This window comes from Trachypithecus francoisi, unplaced genomic scaffold (genome assembly GCF_009764315.1).
Source record: "Trachypithecus francoisi isolate TF-2019V2 unplaced genomic scaffold, Tfra_2.0 Lachesis_group0, whole genome shotgun sequence".
Taxonomy (NCBI): Eukaryota; Metazoa; Chordata; class Mammalia; order Primates; family Cercopithecidae; genus Trachypithecus; species Trachypithecus francoisi.
Window position 1 is genome coordinate 6,117,838 of NW_022681453.1, and position 27,174 is coordinate 6,145,011.

General features: G+C 38.4%; 2 protein-coding genes across 4 annotated transcripts in view; one reads left to right on the plus strand and one right to left on the minus strand.

The window, feature by feature from the left end:
• Positions 1-27,174, plus strand: part of VEPH1 (ventricular zone expressed PH domain containing 1) — a 246,767-nt gene that overhangs the window by 41,344 nt on the left and 178,249 nt on the right. For all 3 annotated transcript variants that reach the window (XM_033203227.1, XM_033203224.1, XM_033203218.1), the window contains exon 4: positions 1,719-1,893. In XM_033203227.1, the coding sequence (XP_033059118.1) occupies positions 1,719-1,893 (175 nt within the window). The remainder of the gene's footprint in view (positions 1-1,718; positions 1,894-27,174) is intronic.
• On the minus strand, positions 18,350-24,883 carry PTX3 (pentraxin 3). Its single transcript, XM_033203232.1, has 3 exons — positions 24,615-24,883; positions 23,765-24,166; positions 18,350-19,578 (listed from the first exon to the last, which is right to left on the minus strand). Exons 1-3 carry the CDS (start codon positions 24,742-24,744, stop codon positions 18,965-18,967), a joined length of 1,146 nt encoding a protein of 381 aa, XP_033059123.1. The 5' UTR covers positions 24,745-24,883; the 3' UTR covers positions 18,350-18,964.

A 27,174-nucleotide genomic window follows, 5' to 3' on the forward strand; every position in this document is an offset into this window, starting at 1 on the left:
TATATATAATATTACATATATATATACACACACACACACATTTATCCAAAGGTTTACTAGTACCCAGAACATATTATAGATATCTTCTTTCATTCTTTGGATTATCTTTTTACTTTTTACATTGTATCTGTTAATGACTAGAAGTTCTTGATTTTATCCACTTTATGACTTTTTTATTGTTAATTTTTGAGTTAGTTTGAGGAAGTATTTGTCTACTGTGAGACCAACAAGATGTTCTCCTGGGTTGTCTTCTCTGTCTTGTTTTATTTTTCACCTTTAGATCTGCGATCTATCTGAAATTGATTTTAGTTACGGCAGATATAGGGGTGGAGATATGTTTTTCCCCCATGCAAATATCTCATTGACCCAACTGCCCCATTTCTATTGCTCAGGAGGTGTATGTATCAATGACAATTTTTATCTCATGTCCTTTCTTTTGTCCTTATTGTAGGATTTGAATGTATAAAGGCAGAATTCTACATTTCATTCTAAGAATATAATTTTCTCTTTAAGTCATAGGGAAAGTTAAAGAATGAAAGTGGTACTGGCGTTGCATTGTATTAATCAGGATACAAGCTCAGTTACAAAACAAAGATCTAAATATAACAATGGGTTAAGCAACACAGAACGTTGTCTCTCATCAAATAATACAAGAGTAGGAGTCCAGGACTATTTCTCCCAAACACACTGCACCACACAGTTTTTTTTTTCTACAGTTAGTCTGAGAGGTGGGGTTGATGGCCAGGGGCAGTGAATATGTACCATTCATTTTTAAGAAAACAATTTGTTGACCAAAATGTTATGTGGTAGAAAAAAAAAAAGAAAACAATTTGTATTTTCTAAATATTATTCCTTAATTTGGTAACTAAATGCTAATAGGACTACTTTATATGTAAGGATATTTATATTCAGTCACAAAGTAAATCAAGAAGAGAATTATTTTAGGATCCAGAATACCTTTAGGTTTTAATCGTACATTCATTTATTTTTTTGCCTCTGAATCTAATTAACTGAAACTTTAATTTTTAAGACAGATATAGTCAAAAAGCAACTTGTTCAACATTCCTTAGGTTTTTTCTCAAGTGTAAATTTGACAAGTGATTCCTGTCCTCAGTGGCCCTCGATTACCCTAAAGATCAATTCCAAACTTCTCAGCCTGGTATGCCGGGCCTTTCATAATCATGTCCCTGTTTACCTGCCCCATCTCTCCCCTCACCTCCCACTCCAGTTTCCTCACACATACCACATTCCAGCCATCCTGAGCTATTTACAACTCCCCAGTGCCATCAGGTACTCCCTCACCTCGGTCTCTGCACACCTACTCCTCCTTCTTTCGGTCTACTACCTGCCTTGCCAGCACCCAGCCATCTTTTATTCATCCATGAGGTCCCAACTAAGACATTACCTCCTCCAGGAAGTCTTTCTTGACATTCCCCAAGGCTGAATTGAGTGCTCCTTCTCTGCTGTCTTAGCACCCTGCCTTTTGCCCATCTCGGCTGTCATCAGTTTGTGCTGTTAACTGCCTGTTTGTCTTTAGGTCTCTTAAACAAAACCAAGAGTTCCCAGAATTCCCAAATACAATATAAACAGGGCAAGACCTGTGTTTTCACAGCTGTACTCTGGGAGCTTCATCCAATAAATATTTTTTGAATGAGTGAATGAATGAATAAATGAATAATGAGTCACTTATTATTTGTGGCTTTCTTATATTTCCTCAGAATTACAACCGACCCCCAGTGATGGCATTAGCCATCCCCATTGCAGTGAAATTCCTCCACAGAGGCAACAAGGAACTGTGCAGGAATATGTCTAACTACCTGTCTCTGGCTGCAATTACCAAGGCAGATCTCCTGGCTGATCACACGGAAGTTATAGTAAAGAGCATACTCCAAGGTATGGTGCAAAAGTTGAGCTTGGGGACATGTTTTAGGAGACATTTAAAAGTATTTTCATGAAGCATTTGTGGTTTGTGGGAAGCGAGACCTAGAGTATTAGAAGCAAGTTAATTTCTCTGTTTTGCTGCTAGTTGACTTGTGAACATGCAAAAGGTTACTTAATCTGGCTGTCTGTGTCCCTTCCCAAGGCAGATGAATTACTTAGACTCAGTAAAAGAATTGTAAGCTTTCTTCCAAATCTGTGTTTCTCAGTTTGAAGAACTGCATTTTCCATGCTTCTGGTCACCTGTTCAACTACCAACTGTGAAGATCTTATCTCTGTGTACTGACTGGAACTTGTCACTTAGTGGGATATGAAAAACCTGTCTTCATTTGGTTCCAAAAGCAAGAAATGTCTTTTTTTAGATAAAATACGACAGAAAATGTGTAATGACTTCTTAAATGTGAACGTGATTTGGGAATGATAACAAGCATAAATGCTAGCATAAAAAGCCAAGTAGTCCACCTCTGTTAATTGTTATAACATTTGAATGAATGAGAAGCTCAAATTAGTTCACACAAAATATTCTCCTTGTCTTCTTTTATTTTCTTTGGTGTCAGATCAATCAAAAAACATGTTTTTGAATTTGGAGTCAGAGAACAGTATATGATATTAATTGATGTGCATCCAAATGTCCCCAGTTCTCATTAATAAAGATGCATGAGGTCCATGAGTATCTCAGCCCACAGTTTACCGCCATTAACCCACCACATGATAAGGTTGATCATCAACCCTCTGTAAAGTGCTCACAGTCCAAATAATTCTTAGGGTCCCCAAGGGTGTCCTATGTGTGCTGTCTTCCCAAGGTATCCAGACCAATCCCCAAGCCCATACTGCTATTCTGTCCATGCTTCCTGGCATAGCATGGTGCGGTGCTGTCCTCTTCCACCATGTGAGCCCAGCAGACCCTAAGGCCACTGCCGTGCAGGTCCCAGGAATGGACTCCACTCCTAGGAACTCCATGCTACCCTGCCAGTGATGGCAGCCTTTGTGCTGAACCACCTGAAGCTTCAGGAACTACCAAGTCCTGAGCCCAGTAATTCAATGTGGCAGCCAGTGGCAGGATGAGAAAGAACACTAACCAGCCTTTCTCCTTAGTGTTGCACCTTGGTAGAGAGGCTCCAGAGCAGTGCCAAAGTGAGTTGCCATGTTTGCAGTAAAATAGATGGTTTTTCAGTAGAATAGAATAGAGAACCCAGAAATAAAGCTGCACACCTAGAGCCATCTGATCTTTGACAAATTCAACAAAAATAATCAATGGGGGAAGGACTCCCTATTCAACAAATGGTGCTAGGATAACTGGCTATCTATATGCAGAGGAATAAAACTGGACAACTATCACCATATACAAAAATTAACTCAAAATGGATTAAAGACTTAAATGCAAGACCTCAAACTATAAAAAGACAGCAGAAGAAATTATCAACAGAGTAAACAGACAACCTACAGAATGGGAGAAAATTTTTGCAAACTATGCATCTGAGAAAGGTCTAATATCCAGAATCTATACGGAACTTAAGCAATTCAACAAGCAAGAAACAAGTAACCCCATTAAAAAGCGCAAATCAAAAAGTTAGAAAGATCTCAATTTAACAACCTAGCAGTGTAACTAAGAGAACCAAGAGAACTAAGAGGAAACCAACTCCAAAGCTAGCAGAAGGCAAGAAATAACCACAATCAGAGCTGAACTAGAGGAGATTAAGACACACAAAAAATGTAGAAGATCAATGAATCCAGGAGCTAGCTAGACTGCTAGCTAGACTAATAAAGAAGGTAATAGAGAAGCTCCAAATAAACATAACCAGAAACAACAAGGGGATATTACTATTGACCCCACAGAAATACAAACAACCATCAGAAGATATTATGAACACCTCTATACACATGAACTAGAAAATCTAGAGGAAATTAGTAAATTCCTGGGCACATACACCCTTAAGACATAACCAGTAAGAAATTGAGTCCCTGAACCGACCAATCATGAGCTCTGAAATTGAATCAGTAATAAATAGCCTACCAATCACAATAAGCCCAGGACCAGACAGATTCACAGTTGAATTCTACCAGATGTACAAAGAAGAGCTGGTACCAAAATTGAGGGAGAAAGAATCCTCCCTAACTCATTCTATAAGTCCAGCATCATCCTGATAGCAAAATCTGGTAGAGACACAACATAAAAAGAAAACTTGAAGCCAATATCCTTGAACACTGATGCAAAAATTCTCAGTAAAATACTGGCAAAACAAATCCAGCAGCACATCAAAAAGCTGATCGACCATGATCAAGTAGGCTTTATCCCTGGGATGCAAGGTTGGTTGAACATATGCAAATCAATAAATGTGATTCATCACATAAACAGAACTAAAGACAAAAACCAATAGATGCAGATAAGGCTTTCGATAAAATTCAACACCTCTCTATGTTAAGAACTCCCAGTAATCTAGGTATTGAAGAAGGATACCTCAAAATAGTAAGAGCCATCAATGGCAAACCCACAGGCAACATCATACTGAATGGGCAAAAGCTGGAAACATTACCACTGAAAACTGACACAAGACAAGGACGCCCTCTCTCACCACTCCTATTCACCATAGTAATGGAAAAGAGAAAGAAATATAGCACATCCAAATAGGAAGAGAGGAAGTGAAACTATCCCTATTTGCAGATGACATGATCCTATATCTAGAAAATGCCATAGTTTCAGCCCAAAAGCTCCTTAAGCTGATAAACAACTTCAGCAAAGTCTCAGGATACAAAAATCAATGTACAAAAGTCACTAGCACTCCCACACACCACCAGTAGCCAAGCTGAGAGCCAAATCAGTAATGCAATCCCATTTACAAGTGCCACACACATACACAGATAAAATACCTAGGAATCCAGCTAACCAGGGAGGTGAAAGATCTCTATAAGGAGAACTACAAAACTCTCCTCAAAGAAGTCAGAGATGACAGAAACAAATGGAAAAATATTCTATACTCATGGATAGGAAGAAACAATATCATTAGAATGGCCATGCTGCCCAAAGCAATTTATAGATTCAATACTATTCCTATTAAACTACTAATGACTTTCATCACAGAACTAGAAAAAATATTTAAAATTCATATGGAATCAAAAAAGAGACTGAATAGCCAAGGCAATCCTAAGCAAAAAGAACAAAGCTGGAGGCATCACACTATCTGACTTCAAACTGACTTCAAATAGGGATCCAGTAAGCAAAACAGCATGGTACGGGTACAAACACACACACAGAGACCAATAAAACAGAATAGAGAACCCAGAAGTAAGGCTACACACCTACAACTACCTAATCTCTGAAAAAGCTGACAAAGCAAGCAATGGGGAAAGGACTACCTATTCAATAAATGGTGCTAGGATAACTGCCTAGTCATATGCAGAAGATTAAAACTGGACCCCTTCCTTACACCACATACAAAAATTAACTTAAAATGGATTAAATACTTAAATTTAAAACCCAAAACTACAAAAACGCTGGAAGACAACCTAGGCAACACCATTCTGGACATAGGAATGCACAAAAATCTCATGAAGAAGATACCAAAAGCAATTGCAACAAAAGCAACTACAACAAAAGCAAAAATTGACAAATAGGATCTAATTAAACTAAAGAGCTTCTGCACAGCAAAAGAAACTATCAATAGAGTGAATAAATAATCTAGAGGATGAAAGGAAATATTTGCAAAGTATGCATCTGACAAAGGTCTAATGTCCAACATCTGTAAGAAACTTAAAGAAATTTACAAGAAAAAAAATTACAAAGTGGGCAAAGGACATGAAAGGACACATTTCGAAAGAAGACATACATGCAGTCAACAATCATGAAAAAAACTCAACATTACTGATTATTAGTGAATTGCAAATCAAAACCACAATAAGAGACCATCTCACACCAGAATATTATTTAAAAATAACAGATGTTGGCAAGGTTGTGGAGAAAAAGGAATGCTTATACACTGTTGGTGGTGATTGGTCCTCAAAAACCTAAAAACAGAACTACCATTCAATTCAGCAATCCCATTACTGGGTATATACCCAAAGAAATATAAATTGTTCCATCATAAAGACACATGCACACATATGTTCATTGCAGCACTATTCACGTTAGCAAAGACATAGAATCAACCTAAAATGACCATCAATCGTAGACTAGCTAAAGAAAATGTGATACCTATACACCATGGAAAACTATGCAGTCATAAAAAAGAACAAGATCATGTCCTTTGCAGGAATGTGGATGGAGCCAGAGGCCATTATCCTTAGCAAGCTAACACAGGAACATTAAACCAAATACCACATGTTGTCACTTACCAGTGGGAGCTAAATTATGACAATACCTGGAAACATAGAGAGGAACAAAAGATACTGGGGCCTATTGGAGGGTGAAGGGTGAGAGGGGGGAGAGGATCAAGAAAAGTAACTAATGGGGCCGGGCGCGGTGGCTCAAGCCTGTAATCCCAGCACTTTGGGAGGCCGAGACGGGCGGATCACGAGGTCAGGAGATCGAGACCATCCTGGCTAACACGGTGAAACCCCGTCTCTACTAAAAATACAAAAACTAGCCGGGCGAGGTGGCGGGCGCCTGTAGTCCCAGCTACTCGGGAGGCTGAGGCAGGAGAATGGCGTAAACCCGGGAGGCGGAGCTTGCAGTGAGCTGAGATCTGGCCACTGCACTCCAGTCCGGGCGACAGAGCGAGACTCCGCCTCAAAAAAAAAAAAAAAAAAAAAAAAAAAAAAAAAAAAAAAAAAAGAAAAGTAACTAATGGGTACTGGGCTTAATACCTGGGTAACAAAATAGTCTGTACAACAAACCCGCATAACACAAGTTTACCTATATAAAAACCTGCACACGTACCCCTGAACTTAAAGAAAAAAAAGGGGGCAAAGGACCCGAACAGACACTTCTCAAAAGAAGACATAAAAGCAGCCAACAAATATAGGAAAACATGCTCCACATCACTAATCATCAGAGAAATGCAAATCAAAATCACAGTGAGATACCATCTCATACCAGTCAGAACGGCTATTATTAAAAATTCAAAAAAAAATAGACGTTGGCAAGGCTGCGGAGAAAAGAGAATGCTTATGCACTGTTTGTGGGAGTGCCCATTAGTTCAGCCACTGTGAAAAGCAGTTTGGCGATTTCTCAAAGAAATTAAAATAGAACTATTATTTGACCCAGCAATTCCACTACTGGGTATATATACCCAAAGGAAAATAAATCCTTCTACCAAAAAGACACATGCACTCATATCTTCATTGCAACACTATTTACAATAGCAAAGACATGGAATTAACCTAGGTGCCCATCAACAGTGGATTGGATGAAGAAAATGTGGTACATATACACTAAGGAATACTATGCTACCATAAATAAGAACAAAATCATGTCATTTGCAGCAACATAGATGCAGCTAGAGGCCATTATCCTAAGCGAATCAATGCAGAAACCAGACACCACATGTTCTCACTTATAAGTGGGAACTAATCATTGGGTACACATGGACATAAAGAGAGGAATGATAGACACTGGGGTACTGAAAGTGGACTAGGAAGTGGGGAGCAAGGATAAAAAAACTACTTATTGGGTACTGTGCTCACTACCTGTGTGATGGGTTCAATTGTACCCCAAACCTCAGCATCATGCAATATAGCCTTTAAGAAACCTGCACATGTTTCCTTGACTCAAAAAGTTGAAAAACTAAAATAAAATAGATTATTGTTTTATCTAAAGCTGTCTTTCCTTCCCCTGGGCTCAACTATTCACCCAGGAATTGTGGTTACCAACAAATTAATACTTTAATTCTCAAAATGCCTATTTCCTTCCAAGAACTAAAGTTTTGTTCCTAACTTAAGTTCATCGTACCAGACATTCCTAAGGTGGGTTCTTAGTACCATTCCAAGACTGCTGACCAGCCACTCCAATGGTCTGCTAGGTATGTCTGAACTCCAGCATGACAGTGGAAGTTTATCACTCAACCTGTGCTTCCCTCTTATCATTAATAATACTAGTCAGTATTTTCATTTCCAATTTCTTTTGGCCACAGGATTAAATCACCAATTTCACTTTATATGTAATATTAAATTTGCTTAAAGCCCAGAAAAGCAATTATGTTTTTTTCAACACCTTGGCTACATTTTTGAAACAGATTTTATAGGAATTTAAAACATTTATGCACACCACACATTTTAAAACCATGATAGTCAGACTTGCAAGTAACAGATTTATGAAAAAAAAAATGAATTAGCCCTTTATTGGTGCCAAGAACTTAGCTCATCTACCGGTTTTTAAAAAATTCTTTTTCGATGACAACGAAATCTTTGAAACATGAAGTACACTTTCTAAATTCACTGCAAGCATTTGAAATAAACAATTTGGTTTATTTGATCTGGCACTATGAAAATTATCATAAAATGAATGGTAATTTGACCTATAAAAGGTTGGGGCTATATATTTCAGGGTTTGGAGTTTCAAGACTGATGTGACTGTAAAACTCCATTATCACTCACATAAGCCAGTCAAACTTTAAGTTGCAAAGCAGAAGGGATCTTGCTGTCTCTGATTAGTAAGTTTTCTGCTCTGCAATTCTTTGTCTTACATCTCCTACCAAACAGCCTGAGGAGTCATCATGGGATTTCTTTTTTCATTACTTATAGTTTTTCTCCTCTTTAGGTCTTCTTTGCCTTACAGTACACTAATGCTTATTTTCCCATATTTCTACGTCTATAAAATATATTGAATGGTCATCCATTCAATGATGAAGATAATAATTACAATAACATTAATAATAGCTACAATGGCTAAAATTTGCTGCCTGCATTTCTGATGTCAGATGTTGTATTAAGCCATTTATACCCATTATATCATTCAATACCCACAAGAACCTCATAAAAGAAGTCCTATTATTATGCCATTTTACCAGTTAGTAGTATTTTAGGTAAGAGAAATCTACAGATGTAAATGACTTGATGATGAGGAAGAGGAGAAGGAGAAGGAAGAGGAGGAGAAAGAGGAGCAACAACAACCTCTCCTTGGCACACATCCCTGCAAAGTCCATGAGTATACCAGACTTCTCAGATGGTTGATTGAGGGTTCAATGGTATCCCAAAGGTCAATTCTCAGCCCTGCTTCCTCGGGATGGGTTTTACTTTTGTGATTGGTGTAGGCCTCTGCATCTTCCAGCTCACATCATCATGAACACCGATTAAGAAAAAGAAAGTTCACATCCAGTCTCTTTTTTCTCTTTGATCTGACACAGGCCACATGAACATTTCTGAACCAATCCATCATTATTTCCAGGGGATACTGTACTTCTGCTGGTCAGGCTTAGGTCATGAGCCACCCTCAAAGCAGGGAATGGGAGTCGGCTGCAGCAAAGCCACCATAGATTGGGAGTAGAGGAGGAGTAGATCCCCAAAAGAAACCCAGGACTGTTGCCAACAGTAGGTGAATGAATAGTGGGGAATGAAAGGCTACAAATGTCCACATGCCATTTTGTAAGAGAGCAAGCTGAAGCTTAGAGAAGTTAAAAGCAATATTCAAACCCTGACCATTTCACTGTAAAGGCTACTTTCATGATGTAATCTTAGCACCACCAAATACTGGGTTGTATTTTTATTTTCTTACCCTCTGTTTCCTCGTATGTACATATAGATATTGAGACAATGACGTGAGATAATGTCAAAACATAGTCAGCTTTCAATAAATATCAGCTAAGGTTGTGATGATGATAATCATACTTGCCTTCCTATATTTGAATCCCTTTATTGCCAGGGAACTCACTCACTGTTTCCTGTGACAATCCACTTTATCTCTGGACAAAACTGAGTACTAGATATTTCTTCCTTTTGTTGAATTAGAAGTTCTCCCCTTGTGGCCTCCCACTTTTGACTAAGGCCCTTTTCTTGGGCCTAATAAAGCCTCGTTCCTCTTTCACATGACAAACTTTCAAAAACTAGCTCCAACTTTCATATCTCACCACTCCTTCCCTTTGCACTTCCCTCTTTTCCTTCTCAGGCATAACATTCACAGTTTCCCTCTCAGTTTGCTCACTCAGCAAATGATGATTTGTTTCTGCATCCATTTGCAAGGTGTACCCAGACCCCTGCTCTGCTTGGCTGCCCTCCTCAGCATGTGCTCTGGTTTGCTTGCCTATGAGGACTAAAATGGATTTATCCTCCCTATTGATACTATATTTTCCTTAAGGTGACCTAAAATCAAATTCACTTCTTTGTCAATCACACAATCACATCTTTGACTTCTCTTGACTTACATTTGAAATCTCGTAAATTTTATGAGCAGAGCCACTCTGGTCTTCATTTTAAAACACTGATTAATAAGTTGACCAGATGGGGCCAGGAGACTCTTGTGCTGTGGCAGGGTGTTTGCCTGTTAGACTTGCTTGCTATTATTTCCTTGATCATATTTTTTAACAATTGTGTTATATGTGTCCATTTGCGTCCTGTGCCTGATTTCAAACCAAATGCTCTTTTATGCTTATGAATGAATCATGAGAGACTTTGTCCAATGGGCTATGTGTTTATCCCTGAAGGCAAATATTTCAATAGTTCTAAGTCAATTGTTGCTACCTCTTATTATTAATGGTTATATGTAAGTAAAGTTTACTTTTACATTAAATTTAAGTACACATTTATTTTATTCAAATTGTTCAGAGTTATTTTGTCTGTTTTGTATTCTCTGAATTCTCCCAGTAAGTGGTAATTGTAAAAGGTCTTACTTCTTGGAGGAAGGATTAAAGGTATAATTGGAATGTTATCTTGATTCATACTTAAAAGTTAAGGGCATAGAAAACTTGAATATCTCTATACCAAATAAGACAATTGTGTCAGTATTTTAAAATCGACTCACATGCAAAGTGTTAAAAATAAAAAACATACCAATTTAGTTTTACAGGAAAATTATAACAAATATACAAAGAGCAGATCATTACAATCTCGTTTAAACTTTCCCAGATAACTGAAACAGAAAAACATTCTCCACCTTATTCTACAAGGCTAGTATAGCCACGATGTCAATCCCAATGCATAATGACCTAGTTGAGTTTCTCCCACGAATGCAGGATGGCTTAATATTCCATATAATTCCACATTACAAAAGACTAAAGAGGAAAAACATCATGTGATTAGTAAAAAGTTCATAAAAATTAGTACTTGTTTGTTCATGAAAACAAAATTCAAAAATAGTAATTTTAGAGAAATTTCTTAACATGATTATGAGGAGATATATGGATAGATAATGATAGAGCACTATATATAAATATATATATATGTTTCACTATGTATATAGTGAAACAGTAGAAGCATTCATTTAAAGTCAGGAATGAGATGAGGATACTAATCTATCTACTTCTATTTACTGTGGCACTAGAAGCCCTAGCCTAGACAAGAAAAATAAATGAAAGTTATAACAATCAGAAAGGAAGGGTCAAAACAATAATTATCTCTAGAAAAATGTGACAATTGTCTATAATAGAACATTTAAATATTATGGCTGGGTGTGGTGGCTTACACCTGCAATTCCAGAACTTTAGGAGGCCAAGGTGAGAGGATTGCTTGAGTTCAGGAGTTCAAGACCAGCCTGGGGAACATAGCAAGACCTCGTTCCTACTAAAAATCAAAGAATTTATTTGGGCTTGGTGGTGTGCACCTGTAGTCTCAACTACTCTGGAGGCTGGAGTGGGAAAATAGCTTGAGCCCAGGAGGTTGAGGCTACAGCGAGGTGTAATTGTGCCACTGTGCTCCAGCCTGGGTGACAGAACAAGCCCCTGTCTCAATAAAAAAAAAAAAAAAGTAAGTATTCTCCAATCAGTTTTAGGACAAAATAAGACAAGTTTCAGTAAAGTGCTGGAAGTGAGATCAATTTAGAGAAATTAGTTGTTTTCTTACATATTAGTCATAATAAATTGAAAATATAATATTAAAAATATTAAAGTAGAAAAATATACAATACTTACAGGAAAAAGTAGCTTTTGAGAATAAAATTATAAAAGTGTATTGAAAGCAATTAAATAAGAAAATGGAGAAATATACCATGTTCACAGATGAGAGAGTTTGATGTGGCAAAGATGTAAATTTTCAATACATTTAGTGAAATTTTGATAAAATACCAACAGAGGTTTCCATGAAAGATGGCAAGCAGATTTTTAAATTTACAAGATTAAGTGGAACAGATAGCCAAGACAGTTTCATAGAAGGAGAAGAAGATGAGAATTGTTGGGGGAGAGGAAGAGGCAGTAATTTCCCTACCAGATATCAATATATTATAAAATCGTAATAATCAAGACAGTGTAGCACTAGTATAAGATAGGTAAATAACCCATGGAATAGAACAGAGAGGCAAGAAACAAATCCATGCATATATGGAAACTGTATATGTGCTAGGGGATTATTGACAGTAGAGAAGGACAGACTATTCAATAAATAGTTTTGAGAAAATTGTCCACATCACAACATGCGTAAATTAATAGCAGATGGAATAAAGACCTAAATACATAAAACAAATCTAAGTCTCTTCTTTAGTAAAATTTTAAAAATCTCTCAGCAAACAAGAAATAAAAGGGAGCATCCTTATTCTGATAAAAGGTATCTATTAATACTAAACAACTAACTAAAATTACACTTATTAGGGAAATATTAATGTTTCCCCTTGAATTAAAAAATAAGATAAGGATGTCACTTGGTGTATTAGTCCATTTTCATGCTGCTGATAAAGATGTACCTGAGACTGGGCAATTTCCAAACGAAAGACGTTTGTTGGACTCACAGTTCCATGTGGCTAGGGAGGCCTCACAATCATGGCAGAAGGTGAAAGGCACTTCTTACATGGTGGCAGCAAGATAGTATGAGGAGGTAGTAAAAGCTGAAACCCCTTATAAAACCATCAAATCTCATGAGACTTATTTACTACCATGAGAATAGTATGGGGGGAACCACCCCCATGAGTCAAGTGTCTCCCACTGGGTCCCTCCCACTACATGTGGGAACAATTCAAGATGAGATTTGGGTGGGGACACAGCCAAACCATATCACTTGGGCAATGAATTTGTTTTCTGCTTAAATCGTTCCAGGGGTAAAATGTGATGTTTTGTAACATCAGAACCTTTTTAAAAAAGAAAGTTGTTTTCCAGTGCTCCCGAATAAGTCTCCAAACTTGTTCTTTGCCATATGAAAATGGTCTGTAATGTCTTTTCAGTACTGATAAATAAAAGCACAACCAATGCTTAGTGCAGTGCAAGTTAGCGTATCTTTCACTCAAAAAGCTGAAAATATTATTGAAGACCCTATAACTGCAGTGGATTATCTGAGAGTTTATAGGGAAGCCCTTTTAAAATTTTGATTTGAAACTCCATGATGCAATGAACACCATTGCTATTTAATCTAAAAGTAGTAATGTCACTTTTTCCGCATTTCTGAATCAGTGATCATAATAAAGAAATATGCCTCACCATCAATATGTCTTTTACGTGGTCCTCTGGCACAAGTCACAAAATGACTTCAAATGATTGGAAACTTAAGTAGAAAGTCTTTGGAAAGAAAACGTAACATTATCTCATCAAGAGTCCAAATTCCTTTTTTACTTGCTGGCAATAACCTGGAAAATACTGTCTAGTTAATTATGATAAATTCAGCTCATTTTTTCTCCGTGTGAGACAAATTTCAAACCACTGCTTGGTGAGCAGTCTCAGAAAAATGGAGATAGAAAATTGTCCCCCCATCTAATATGACAGTTATAATATATATGACATAGGATGTATGAGACTTAAATAGATAAAATATCTATGCTTTGTGCAATTCTGGGCCCATCGTTCATCAATGGTTACCTTGATTTCTATCATCATCATTATCATCATCATCATCATCATCGTCATCATTCTGGTTGTTTTTGTCATCACCAATTGAGTATTTGCTATGTACCAGGTCCACATTAAAAGACTGGAGGCAGGCTGGGCACTGTGGCTCATGCCTGTAATCCCAGCACTTTGGGAGGCCGAGGTGGGCAGATCACTTTTTGTCAGGAGTTTGAGCCCAGCCTGGCCAACATGGTGAAACACCATCTCTACTAAAAATGCAGAAATTATCCAGGCGGGGTGGCACATGCCTGTAGTCCCAGCTACTCGGGAGGCTGAGGCAGAAGAATCACTTGAACCTGGGAGGCAGAGGTTGCAGTGAGCCAAGATCATGCCACTCCACTCCAGCCTGGGAGACAGAGCGAGACTCCGTTTCAAAAAAAAAAAAAGACTGGAAGCAGAACCGTATCCCCTCATGGAGTTTTGTAATCTCTAGGGAGATGCTTAACCATTAAAAATTCATGATACAATTATTCTTAAAGGAAGTGGTTTTTAAGTTCACCATAAAACAAGTTGTTGAGAAAGAATTTATTAATCAAATATTCTAGGAAACAAGCTACCAAGCAATCTTATTAAGAATATTCAACCTGAATATTTATACCCATAGAAAACTATTAAATGTAGAGATATAAAAAGACAATGCACATATGGATCAAGGAACAGAGATGTCTTAAAACAGAAAAAGACTTCTAAATTGTTAACCAAATCTTGGATCTGATCTAAGTGAGAGTTTGCACCTTCTTGACTTCACCAGTAGATGCTGCTGTGAAGTAGAACAAGGCCTGCATAGATTTGGACATTTGTGTGCTGAACTCTGAAAATGACTTACCCACAATGGAAAGTAATCCTTACATTCATTTATTTGTTTGTATTTTTGTTTGCTTGCTTATTTATGTTTCAATCCACTGAAAACAACTTGGAAAAACATTTTTTAAGATAACTATCTTATTTTCAATATAACTTTATGGTTTAGAAAGCACTTTTTTGAAATTATCTGCTACTAACCTTTCAACAAGGTAGGCAAATCTTGTTATCCCTAATTTCCTGACTAATTTGAGACCCATTGAGATTACTTGACAGGCCTGATTTCTTATAGTTATTAAGTTAGTAGGTCATAGTGCCAGGATTTGAATACTGGATTTCTGACCCCAAGCCCAGCAAACTTGTCTTCTACACTCCAGATTTATAAAACTTGATGCAAGGATCAACGATACAAGTGTTCATGTTCACTGAATCCAAGAATACATCAATGAACATATACAATTACTTTAACCAAGACTTTAACCTTAGGAGTACATTTCTTAAGTGGCTGAAAGACAATTCTGGAAACATTTGGCCTTAGTAAAACACAGGGAAGAGATTTCTAATCTAAGATTTGATAAGAAATGAAATAAGAATCAATTATAATTTCTCATTTGTTTGCAAATCTAATTCTTCGTTAAAGTGAAGTCAATCAAGTAATTGTAAATAGAAAGCTCTACAATTCTACAATATATACTTGGTAGTAGAATGTTCTGAATATATTTTAAAGGTGTTAATACTTATAAGCCAATTTATATTGTAATAGACAAGGAAAATATATCAACTGTGTTTAGTTCATATATTATCTCTGCCAAAAAATTAGCTCTACCAGACATACTTACATACATACTCGAGTGAAAAACTGTTCCAGTTTGCCTGGGACTGAGGGTTTCCCAGGACATGGAACTTTCAGTGCTAAAGGTGGGACTGTCTTAGGGAAAACAGGACAGTTGCTCACTCTACACACACACATAATGTTATTTTATATATATATATATATATGTGTGTGTGTGTGTGTGTGTGTGTATAATATATATTTATTATACACACATCTTTCCTCCTAATAGTCTGATCATCTTGCACAATTATTTTACTATGCTGTAATATGGTGATGCCTCAGTATTTGGTGAATGAAAATGTGTGACAATGTGCTAACATAAGCCAGCATGCTGATACTTCTCTTTAGATATTTTATCTCAGTTTTACACGTTTCTTATTTCCTCCTTTTGCTAACACCTATATATTCTCAAACTCATTAAATGTTATTGCTTAGTTGTTGTTGTTGTTTTTTAAGTCAGATATCCAACTTCCCGAGAATTTGTAAAATGTATTTTCCAAGTTTAGGTTATGGGTGTTTTAGAGAGAATAAAGCGTGTAGTTGTTTTTTATTCTATTTTATTTTATTCTATTTTATTTTATTTTATTTTTTGAGATGCAGTCTAGCTCTGCTACCAGGCTGGAGTGCACTGGTGTGATCTCGGCTCACTGCAGTCTCCACCTCCCGGGTTCAAGAGTAGCTGGGATTACAGGCATGTGCCACCACACCAAGCTAATTTATTTATTTATTTATTTTGAGACAGAGTCTCATTCTGTTGCCAGGCTGGAGTGCAGTGGCGCAATCTGGCTCACTGCAACCTCCATCTTCCAGGTTCAAGTGATTCTCCTGCCTTGGCCTCCCGAGTAGCTGGGACTACAGGTGCATGCCACCATGCCCGGCTAATTTTTTGTATTTTTAGTAGAGACAGAGTTTCACCATGTGGGCCAGGATGGTCTCAATCTCCCGACCTCGTGATCCACCTGGCTCAGCCTCCCAAAGTGCTGGTATTACAGGTGTGAGCCACCTGCCTGGCTGTAGCTTTTTAAATTAAAATAAAAATTACTGGATCAAAATTAGATTGAATGATCAACCAACTAAAAGATTAAACACGACAAAAGTATATTTTTCTCTCACATAAAAGAAATCTTTCCTCCTAATAGTTTGAGTCACCTTGCACAATTATTTTACTATGCTGTAATACAGTGATGCCTCAGTATTTGGTGAATGAAATTCACCAAATTTCACCTTCAACCTGGAAGGTAGGGGTTGCAGTGAGCCCAGGCAGCCCAGGGCTGGCTAGATGGCTTCACAATGATCAGAAACCCATGCTTCTTCTGTATTGTTGCATGGAGTCTCATGGTCTAAGATGGTTGCTGAAATTCAGCCCATTACCATATTCCAATCAGACAGAAGGAGGAAAAGAATCACATGTCATGTTTCAGCATTGGTCAGAACATAGTTATATGGCTGCATCAAGCTGCAGGCAACGTTGAAAAATATAGAATTTACTCTGAGTGGTCACGTGTGCCACTAAAGCTAGGATTCTGTCATTTACAGAAAGAGAGAAAATGAATATTTGGGAACAATTAGAAGTCCCTAGAACTCCTAGGTAGACTTACTGCTCTAGCAGATGAAATTTCTATTTTTTTAACCCAAGAATTATTTTATTTTCTTCTATTTGTTTGTTCTTTGCCATAAACATGTAAATACTTTAAAAAACTAAAAGTTTTCTTACATTACATTCTGTCAGCATATGAGTTTGTTGTTTATCTTGGCCTGCAACATCTGGCATGACTTAAACATGTATAATTCGTGTTGCAGCGTGTAAAGGAATTTAAATCATGCCCAATTTTCTGCGTAAATTTTGGGTCTAGTTTTTCTTCTTCCAGCTGGGAGTTCAAGTCATATAGACAATGGCTAGATAGGGACTTTGCATGTGCCCAGTGTGCCTAGAGCCTTGACTTATGTGATCTCCAAGAGTCTGAGACTGGCCTATCAGCCCCTAACTACAAGTGATTTTCTTAGAGACTTAGCCTCTTTTGTGGGTTTCACAAATGGGATGAAGCTATACTTATATGACGAACATACTCAAAACTTATTAGATTCATGGAATTTTATTGCTGAAAGGCACTGAATCCAATCATCTCATTTTACTGAGAAGATCCAGAGGAGTTATGTAACTTGTCTGACACCTAGCTAGTTAGTTACAAAATTACTCCTGGTCCTATCTCCAAACCTCATGAAGAGGAAATGTCCTGTGACTGTCCATGCCCTATCTTTAGGAGGACATATCATCACTGTGGGTCCACCACACTTCAGAAGCAGCTTTGTGAGGCCCTTCTATCAGCCCTCACATAGACTCTACAGGAGAATACTAGCATGGTGGGGAAGTTACCTCCCAGTCCACAGTGTGAAAGGGCTTGACCTTTCCCTCCTGAGTAAGTAAGAGAATGGGGTGTGCTTTCAGGGTAGGAGTTCTTTTCAAGATTCTTAGGTCTGCCAAATAACATTCTTAAGCCACGTCTTGCAAGCATCATGTGTATCTGGGGAACTGTGATGATTCATGTTTGGTGTTTGTTTTTATGTTACACAGTATAGAAAGTTGTTGTATAAGCTCCTAGAATTGTCAAATGGGAAGAGTCCTAGAGATTCTTATTTCATCAATTCCTTGATTTCTCAGCTGAGAAAACTAAAACCCACAGAGATGAATTGACTTGGTAGAGATAATATTTCTTGCTTATGATTTATAGGAAGCCAAACTTAAGTCTGTAGTTGTTCATTCCTAACAATATTAACCATGCTGTTTACATAATAGTATCTGAAAACTAATTACCTACTTTAAATGAAAAGAGAAAAGTACAAGTTTGCTCCAAAACATCTCTTAAATTTATAATTAAATGACATGAGCTAGTTTTATAAAATATTTTATTTACAGCAGAGCTTTACAAAAATAGTCTTAATAAAATTAATACAAATCCCTTTTACAATATAACTTATATGACTATCTTCTCAAAAAAGTGACATTCGATTATAACACATAAACTACATTTATAGTTGTTAAGCCACCTTGTAGTATAAATATGTTTTCATCATCTTTTTTTGTAATAAGGTACACACCAATAACAATGAACAGTGGACAACAAATCTTATTTTGTTATTCTTCCAATGTAAAATTCATCTCTGGCCAAAACAAAATTAACCAAAGAAAAGTAAAACAATTGTCCTTCTGTTCAACAATACAGTCCTTTTTAATTATTTGAGAGTTTATCTGACAGAGACACAGCATTAAACTGAAAGCACCATGGCATAAAGTCTAGTAACATTATCCTCAAAAGCTTTTTCCAATGTCTTTCCTTCAACTGTTTATTCACTATTTTGCCAGTACAAATAAAGATTGATCTCAACTCTCTGCTTCATTAGTCTCAAGTGTTCCTATTATGCATTGAGTTTTCAGACCTTCCCAACTGGCATGTATTTTAAGTGTGAGTTTCTTTCTTTGGCTTCACGTGGAGTTTCACAACACTTATGAGACATACTGAGCTCCTCCATGTGGCTGGATCTCTGTGACTCCCCATCCAACAATATTCCCCCGGATGTGACAAGACTCTGCTCCTCCAGTCTCTCTTATCTTTTCATTGCTAAGAACACTATCCCAGATGTTGAAGCCTGTGAGTCTCCCAGAGAAGGCTAATGTTTCATCAAAGCCACCACCCACACAGCAGCCATTCTTTTCTTGGCCAATCTGCAGGATTCCTCCCTCAGGAACAATGTGACCTGTGGCCATCTCAACAGTGGTAGCCACCAGTTCACCATTTACCCACAAGGATGTGAGCCCTTTCTCTGAATTCCAGGTGCCGCACAGGTGGGTCCACCTTCCCAGGGAAACCATGGTTTCAGCAACCAGTTTGTTCTCCTCTCCACCCACCACAAACACTATGGACTGGTAGCTGAGATACAGCTGGATTTCATATGGATTCCTCTTTGTGCCATAGGAAAACAGGATGGTTTTGTTTAATACCTCTGTGGCTTTGACCCAAATGCAGGCACTGAAAGATTCAAGCCTCATTGGTCTCACTGGATGCACACTTCCAAAAATCTTCTTGGAACGCATTGGGAATAAAATAGCTGTTTCACAACCTAGAGTAGCAAGAAAATAAGAATATTAAAGAAAATATAAATTTATTCAGAATTATTCTGGCATTACTTATTTCAACATAAGCATTTTAATGACTACAATTGAAAGCTATATGAAACCCTACATTATGACTTAAGAAGCTTCAACTGTAATCTCTGCAGAGCAAAGAAAATGAGAAAAAGGGAAGCCAATTGTCTTATCCAATGAAGCATCGAAATGAAGAGAAAGCATGCAAATAGAAGAAAGAGCCAACTAGTCCAAACCCACAAAATAACAAAAGCCATAACTAGCTCCCCTTCCAATTTGCATATTTTGTTACTGCTTTTTTTTTAAAAAAAAAAGTTGAATCATTATCAGTTAACTTCAGACAATAATTCGATAATTTCCAGGAATTCAGAACCCAACCTGGTTCTCTCTTTTTGCCACCACCAGCTTCCTAAAATAATAAACCTATGAAATTCAGTAGACCTAGTTCGCTTCATTTAGCCTTTACCAACATGCATTTTTCAGCAAAATTCTAGGATACCGATGTTATTGTAGAATACTTTATTTTATTTATTTTGAAACAGAGTCTCACTCCGTCACCCAGGCTGGATTGCAGTAGTGCGATCTCGGCTCATTGCAACCTTCGCTTCCCAGGTTCAAGCGATTCTCCTGCCTCAGCCTCCCGAGTAGCTGGGACTACAGGTTCACACCACTGTGCCCAGCTAATTTTAGTAATTTTTTTTAGACATGGGGTTTCATCACATTGGCCAGGCTGGTCTTGAACTCCTGACCTTGTGATCCGCCTGCCTCCGCCTTCCAAAGTGCTGGGATTACAGGCATAAGCCACCGCACCCGGCCTGCAGAATACATTTTAATACACCAAATGTTCTCGGATATTTGTAAACTTTGTATAATAATGATGATTAAGCTTATTGGGCATTCACTATGTATCAGATACTGTTCTAATCAATTTTTATGTCATTTTCATCCTCATGTCAACCCTAAGAGATAGTCTTTTATATTCCTATTTTACAGATGAGAAAACTTAGGTAAAAGTAACTTATCTATGTTTACATAGCTGATAAGTAGTAAAACTAGAGTTTGAACTTTTGCAGTCTGGTCACAGAGGCCACTTATTGCCTCTTATTAATAGAACACTACATTGCCTTTTATTAATAGAACCCCTAGATTTCTCTAGGAGGGCTAGAATCCAGATGGTGTTACTACTAATGAGCTGTGCAACTTTGGATGAGCCCCATAATTTCTCTAGGCTTTAGTGTTATCTTAAAAAGGCCCTTCCATTCTGCTCCTAATATTCTGCAAGTCTGTAAGCAGCAAGTATGTAGCACTCAAGAGCTGAATAGACCAAAAATATGTTTAAAAATTCTACTTTGTCCATAGGCTTATAATTACTATTTAAGCAGTAATTGAAAATCTTTAAGAGAAGTACATTCTTTCAAGGGGCCTGGTTGGAGAACATGTTTCTGCTAAAGAGCACTTGGGAGGGGGACTTTCAAATCTGAGGTGGAAAGCTCAGTAAGTTTCCATCACTGTCCATCTCAAGGCAACTTAGCAATTTGGGAAGCTGGAGATGCTGAAACGAAAACGTTTTACGTGTCCCTGGGAAAGAACAGGTGAACTCTGCATCTATATACATATATGTGTGTGTGTATATATACATGTGTGTATATACTTATATAGATATGTATACATATATACATTTATATATACATATATACATATGTATACATACATACATATACGTATATGTATGTACACACGTGTATATGTATATGTATATATACACACATACACATAAATGTATATATACATACATATAGGTATATAAATATGTGTATATATATGTGCGTGTGTGTGTATGTAGGTATTTTTTTTTTAAACACCTAAATTAGGGCAGGTATAACAACCTAAAGAAGATTTGCCATAAGATAGCTTTGAAAAGCAAACTCCCAGAACGGTTCCAGAATAACTGGTGAAGAGAACTTCCAGAACCCAAACATCCATGTAAAAGTGTGGTAAACTACGTCAGGTTCCTACAAGTGGCTCAGGGCTAGGCTCTATCCTGAAAACATTAAACAAATATGGACCTTATCCTTTAGTATTAGGGATAGTCAAATAAAATATTGACATTCAGATAATCATATAAAAGTAACTACAATACTAAAACACAAAACTGGCCCTGTCATGCTTTGATTCTTTTTCACTAAATAATTTGAACTTCTGAAGATTTTTTAAAATTAATTTTTAATGAGGCAGTGATTCTTATTTCAAATGAAATTGCTAGGTACATCTTTTTTTATGTGTTAATTAAAATCAAATAAAAATCATTGAAAAAATCACCATATCCATGGGAATTTGATATAGTCTCTATAAAGTTTCAGTAAAGTAGTGTTCAAGAGGGTGCCTACTGCAATTTAATTAAGTGATTTCCTCTTTAAATAAGCCCAGGCAGTCAGGATTGCATTCCAAAGCAGTCCTGCATTGCATCTCAGAGACTCAGCTTCCCTCTAGGCTACACTGGCTGTATAAGTTCATGGACTGGAACTGCATGTTGGTTATTTTTGGTCATCTTCTTTTGGGGACCAGCAATACCCCAAAACGAGGCTCTTAATACCTCTTTAAAATGTCAGAAACTCTCTTATGAAATAGCTTTTAACTGATAGGTTTTTCTGATTATCAAAGACCAAACAAAATTAAAACCAGGTTCTTAGGAGGCTAACAACAGAATGATTAGGAGCCAAGCTGACTGGAGACCAAGAGAAGATAAATCAAAGCATATGGGTAAAAGTATTATTGGATGTAATAAGGATTAACATTTTAGAATTCAGAAATACATCCCTCTTCTGCTCTAACTAATATGCAAAGATGAAGATAAAAAATAGAGTAATTCTTCAGTTTTTTGGGTGCATTAAATGTACAATGACTTTACGTGGTTTGCAAAACACAAGACATTTCATCCATTAAAATGGCTGCAGAATTCTAATTTCTCTTCTGTCACATTGAGAATCTACTGTACATTTGAATTTATGCTTTTTCTCCTCTGAAGCCCTATTTGATATTTACTGATAAGCACCCCTCAAATATTTAGGAAATATGGTGTGGTTTCTGTAATTTTAAATGAAACATGCTTCTTCCCCCTCCCCATCCAGCAAAAGTTGTTTTCTTGGAAATATAAGGAAGGATTCTCAGGAGAAATGCAAGTTATATTTTCTTACCTAGGACACTGATTTTCTAATATAATCCAAAATGATTGTCACACCATCATTTCTTAGAAGTTTTGGCATACAAAGGAGTATTGCGTGGCTCCGAATCTTCTGTTTCTTTCTTTTAACCATCTTTAGAATGTATTATTTTGGGAACCCATGTCTGTTTGGAGATTCATGGAGTGTCACATGGGATTTTAAGAAGTTGCCTCTGGTTTGAACAGTCTCTCTCCTGTTTGGTCCCAGTTCTCTGAATCCCTGTGTTGGAGCTGGGATCGCCTACAGGGATTGGCTCCTACACCTGACTGTTCCACCCTGAATCCCAAACTGCACACCCTCCGACCTCCCCTGTCGCGCTAACTCCACAAACCCCGGGGACTGGGGGACCCCTGGAGAATTCCGCTGACCCTTCAGGAGATGAGATTCAGTCTCAAGTTTCTTGCTGAGAATGGGTGGAGAGGAAGGGCCCTCTGAGGGGTTGGAAAACATCCCTAAACGTTAGCCTGGGCCCTGAAATAGTGCGGGAAACCGGAGCTCCTCTAAAGACAGAGACAGGATAAAATTAGAAGACGTGGAAATCCCTAACGGAGGGAAGCTGGGCGGCAAGAGGGGTCACGGTTATAACGGGCCAGTGGACTCCTGGAGCGCCTAGTCGGATTGGGTGTCAGGGGTCCTAGACGTCTATTTCAAGACTGTAATGGTTACCTCCACAACTCTTTTTAGGGTTCCTTAGGACTGAGAAATACTTTTTTAAAGCCAATTTTCCCGCCTTGTATGGTGTGCCTGAGCTCTGTGACCGCGCATGCAGAAATAGAGGGGTGTGTGTGTGTGTGTGTGTATGTGTGTGTGTATGTGTGTGTGTGTGTGCTTCCCATGAAAGCTTCCCCTAGAAGGTGGCCTGGCCTGGCTTGGCTTGCCGTTAAGCGCGCTCCCGGAACAAAGCCGCAGTGGTAGGCCCGGGCCCCGCTTGCCTCCTTACCTGCCGGCAGCCAGGTCCGGGCCGCCCAGCCCTGCACCGCGTGCATGTCGGCTCGCGTCTGCCGCAGCTCCTTCAGCATCGCGGCCAGGGCGCGCCCCGCCTCCTCTGGGCGCTGCGTCTCCGCGCCCTCCAGGCGCTCCAGCCTGCGGCCCGCGTCGCGGTTCGCCTGCAGCAGCTCGTCCAGAGCACTAGCCAGCTTGGCCTCCGCGAGAGCCCCCTCCTCGCATGGCCTCGCCAGGCTTTCCGCGAGCCGGCCCAGCTCCTCCCGCAGCCTCTGCAGCTCTCCCCGCAGGACGTCGTCCGTGGCTTGCAGCAGCATGCCCTCTCTCATCTGCGAGTTCTCCAGCATGATGAAGAGCTTGTCCCATTCGGAGTGTTCCTGACGGCAGTCGCATGGCGTGGCTAGAGCACGGGATACACACACGTTACCAGCCCGCCCAGCCTGCCTTGGATGTGCTTTGTAAAAGCTGACCTCCCTCGGTGGTGCCAAGTTGCAGCCCGTCCCTGGCATCCCCCTTCCCTTTAAGGACACCTCCGAAAAACAGCATGTAAATGTCTCAAAAACGACAGAAATCATTCATTCAGATATAGATTAAGTTGTACCCTATGAAATCGCCGGTTATGTGGCTCAAAACAGTCAAATATCGGCGATTTTATATGATTCAACCCATTTTGTACGTTCCAGAAATAACTTTAAAACCTCCATCTTTCTTCAAGTGCTTCTCACTTTTGCAAAACAAACTGTAAATTTTTAACTCGTCTCACTGGCTACAAAGTATACGTGTGTTATTTAGACCAAGAGGTGGATATGTAGTTAGGGCTAGCAGAGAAACGGTTAAAGTGGACTTACGGTCCTCAGTGGGATGGAGTCCATTGTCTATTTCGTTGTCCAAATTCACATACATGAGATCATAATCATCCGAGTTCTCGGCCAACACTGCAGACCAGAGAGCACAAAACAGAATCGCAAGGAGATGCATTGCTGGAGAGACGCAAAGTTCTTTCCACAGCTGGCGGGAGGAGACTCTCAAGTGAGCTGAGTTTGAGCGGAGGAGAATGAGAGTGAGAGGCTGGAGCAGAGAGCCCTTAATAAATGCTGGGGAAAGCCTGAATGGGGATGAATGAGTAATGCTGGTGGCACTGCGGTAACGGGAGTTCCCCTGAATTTGGTGGGGGAGGGGGCTGGGTGGGAGGGCGAGGGAAATGTGGAAGTTGCACAATATTAACCCGCAAAGGTTTACACTGCAGTCAGATTAATTGGAGGAGGGTCAGAGGGCAAAGAGGAGAGAAACTAGGCTTTCACTGTTCTCCTGAGAATTAGCTGTTGTAACTTGAATTGATAGCAATGGGGATGAAGGAGGGATGGTAGGGGAGACTGAAGGTCTCAGAGGATACTGAAGCAAATCATAATTTCAGCATTTTCTGTGAGCTGTTATTATTTCACAACCCTTTATATATAGAAAACTTTCCATATTTTCTTCATACACTGTTTTACAGGTTGAAACTCAAAATGGTCTGATTCCAAGATAAACCAACATATTAAGAATTGTATGCCTCTGCAAGTCAAGTCCAGTCCGAGCTATCTTGTCTTTAATACTTCTGGAGTTGCACCTATACTTTTATAGACTTTTTTGTGTGTTTTTTTTGAGATTGAGTTTCACTCTCGTTGTCCAGGCTAGAGTGCAATGTTGTGATCTCAGCTCACTGCAACCTCCACCTCCTGGGTTCAAGCGATTCTCCTGCCTCAGCTTCATGAGTAGCTGGAATTACAGGCACCTGCCACCACACCCAGTTAATTTTTGTATTTTTAGTAGAGACGAGGTTTCACCATGTTGGCCAGGCTGATCTCGAACTCCTGACCTCAGGTGATCCACCTGCCTCGGCCTCCCAAAGTGTTAGGATTACAAGCGTGAGCCACCGTGCGCAGCCTGTGACAAACAACACAGTACAACTGGGTAAACCTAAAATGGGGGGAAAAACCTGGGGGAAAAATGAGTATACTTATTTAGTTATTTAGGTCTGTTTCTTTTCATAACTTGGTAATATGTGGACATTATATTATTCTACAAGGTTTCAAGGCAAAGATCATGTTTTAAAAATAAACTTAGAGATGTCTGCTTCTAACAATATATACAGGCCTATGTTCACATTATATTAATAAAAACTTAAAAGGTACAGATGAGCTCCCATTAAAGTAAGGGAAAAATCCAGGGGCCAAAGATAGAGGAAAGCAAAAATAGCAATCCCATGAGCTGATGCTAGGGTCGCTCTGGAATAGGAGTGAAGTGAGATGGGGTTAATAGTTCTATAAGCACCAAATGTCGGTGACCATGTGGAAGCAAAGCTTAGGCCAAAGGTAGAGAGTTAGAAGAGAGACCCTCATGAAATCCAGGACCCTCAGAGGGTTACATACTGTATTTCAGTAGGTACAATCCCACGTTGCCCTAGCACAAAAAGGTAGGAAGCAACCATGTCTCTCTTTGGACTCTACAAGATCCTTCTGAGTTTGTGAATTTGGGCCTGCTCTCAGACATGTTTGGAAATCAAATATATACTGTCTGCCACTGTGAAAAAAAAAAAAAAAAAGACAGAATTCACAGTGATATTTGAACATATGAGGAAGCAAACTACTATAAATGAGAATCAGCAGAAACCAAAAAGGATTAGACACCCCTCCCCAAGAACTTCATTTAGTTGAAATATCAGCCAAAAACTAGAAAATAAATATGTTTAAAACTATTGAAGCTCTAAAAGAAGGAACTGAAAATATGAGAAAACAATAAGACATTGTCAAAAAGAAAAAGGCCAGGTGATTTTTTTTAAAAGAACCAAATATAACTTCTAGAATTAAAAGTTAATTGAAATTTTTAACAGCTACAGGCATGGATTAAGTGGCAAATTAGGCAAAGCTGAAAAGAATATTAACGAACTGGAAGACAGATATAAGGAAATAATCTAAAATGTACTGCTTTTATGTTCAGTAATAGGATTCTCCAGTCCTTTAATTGCTCAGGAGGATGATAAAGAAATTAATTAATTTTGCTTTGCTCAAAAATGTTTGTTACAATTTTAAGGACACCTACCAAATGGACATAGGCATCCAAATAGAAGGAACAGGGGGAATTTTTAAAGAAAGACTTGATCTATTAAAAAAAAAATCAATGAAGAAGAAAAAAAAAGCACAAAGAAGGATAAGTTAAAAGTACAATATTATTTGCTAAAACTAAATCAAAATATATCAATAATTACCATAAATGTTAATGAAACACATTTTCCAGTTAAGATACAAATATTTCTGTTTGTCATATAGAAATATTTTAGGCTGGGTTCACTTTCAGGATCCCAGTACTTTGGGAGGCCAAAGTAGGAGGATCACTTGAGGCCAGGAGTTTGAGACCAGCCTGATCAAC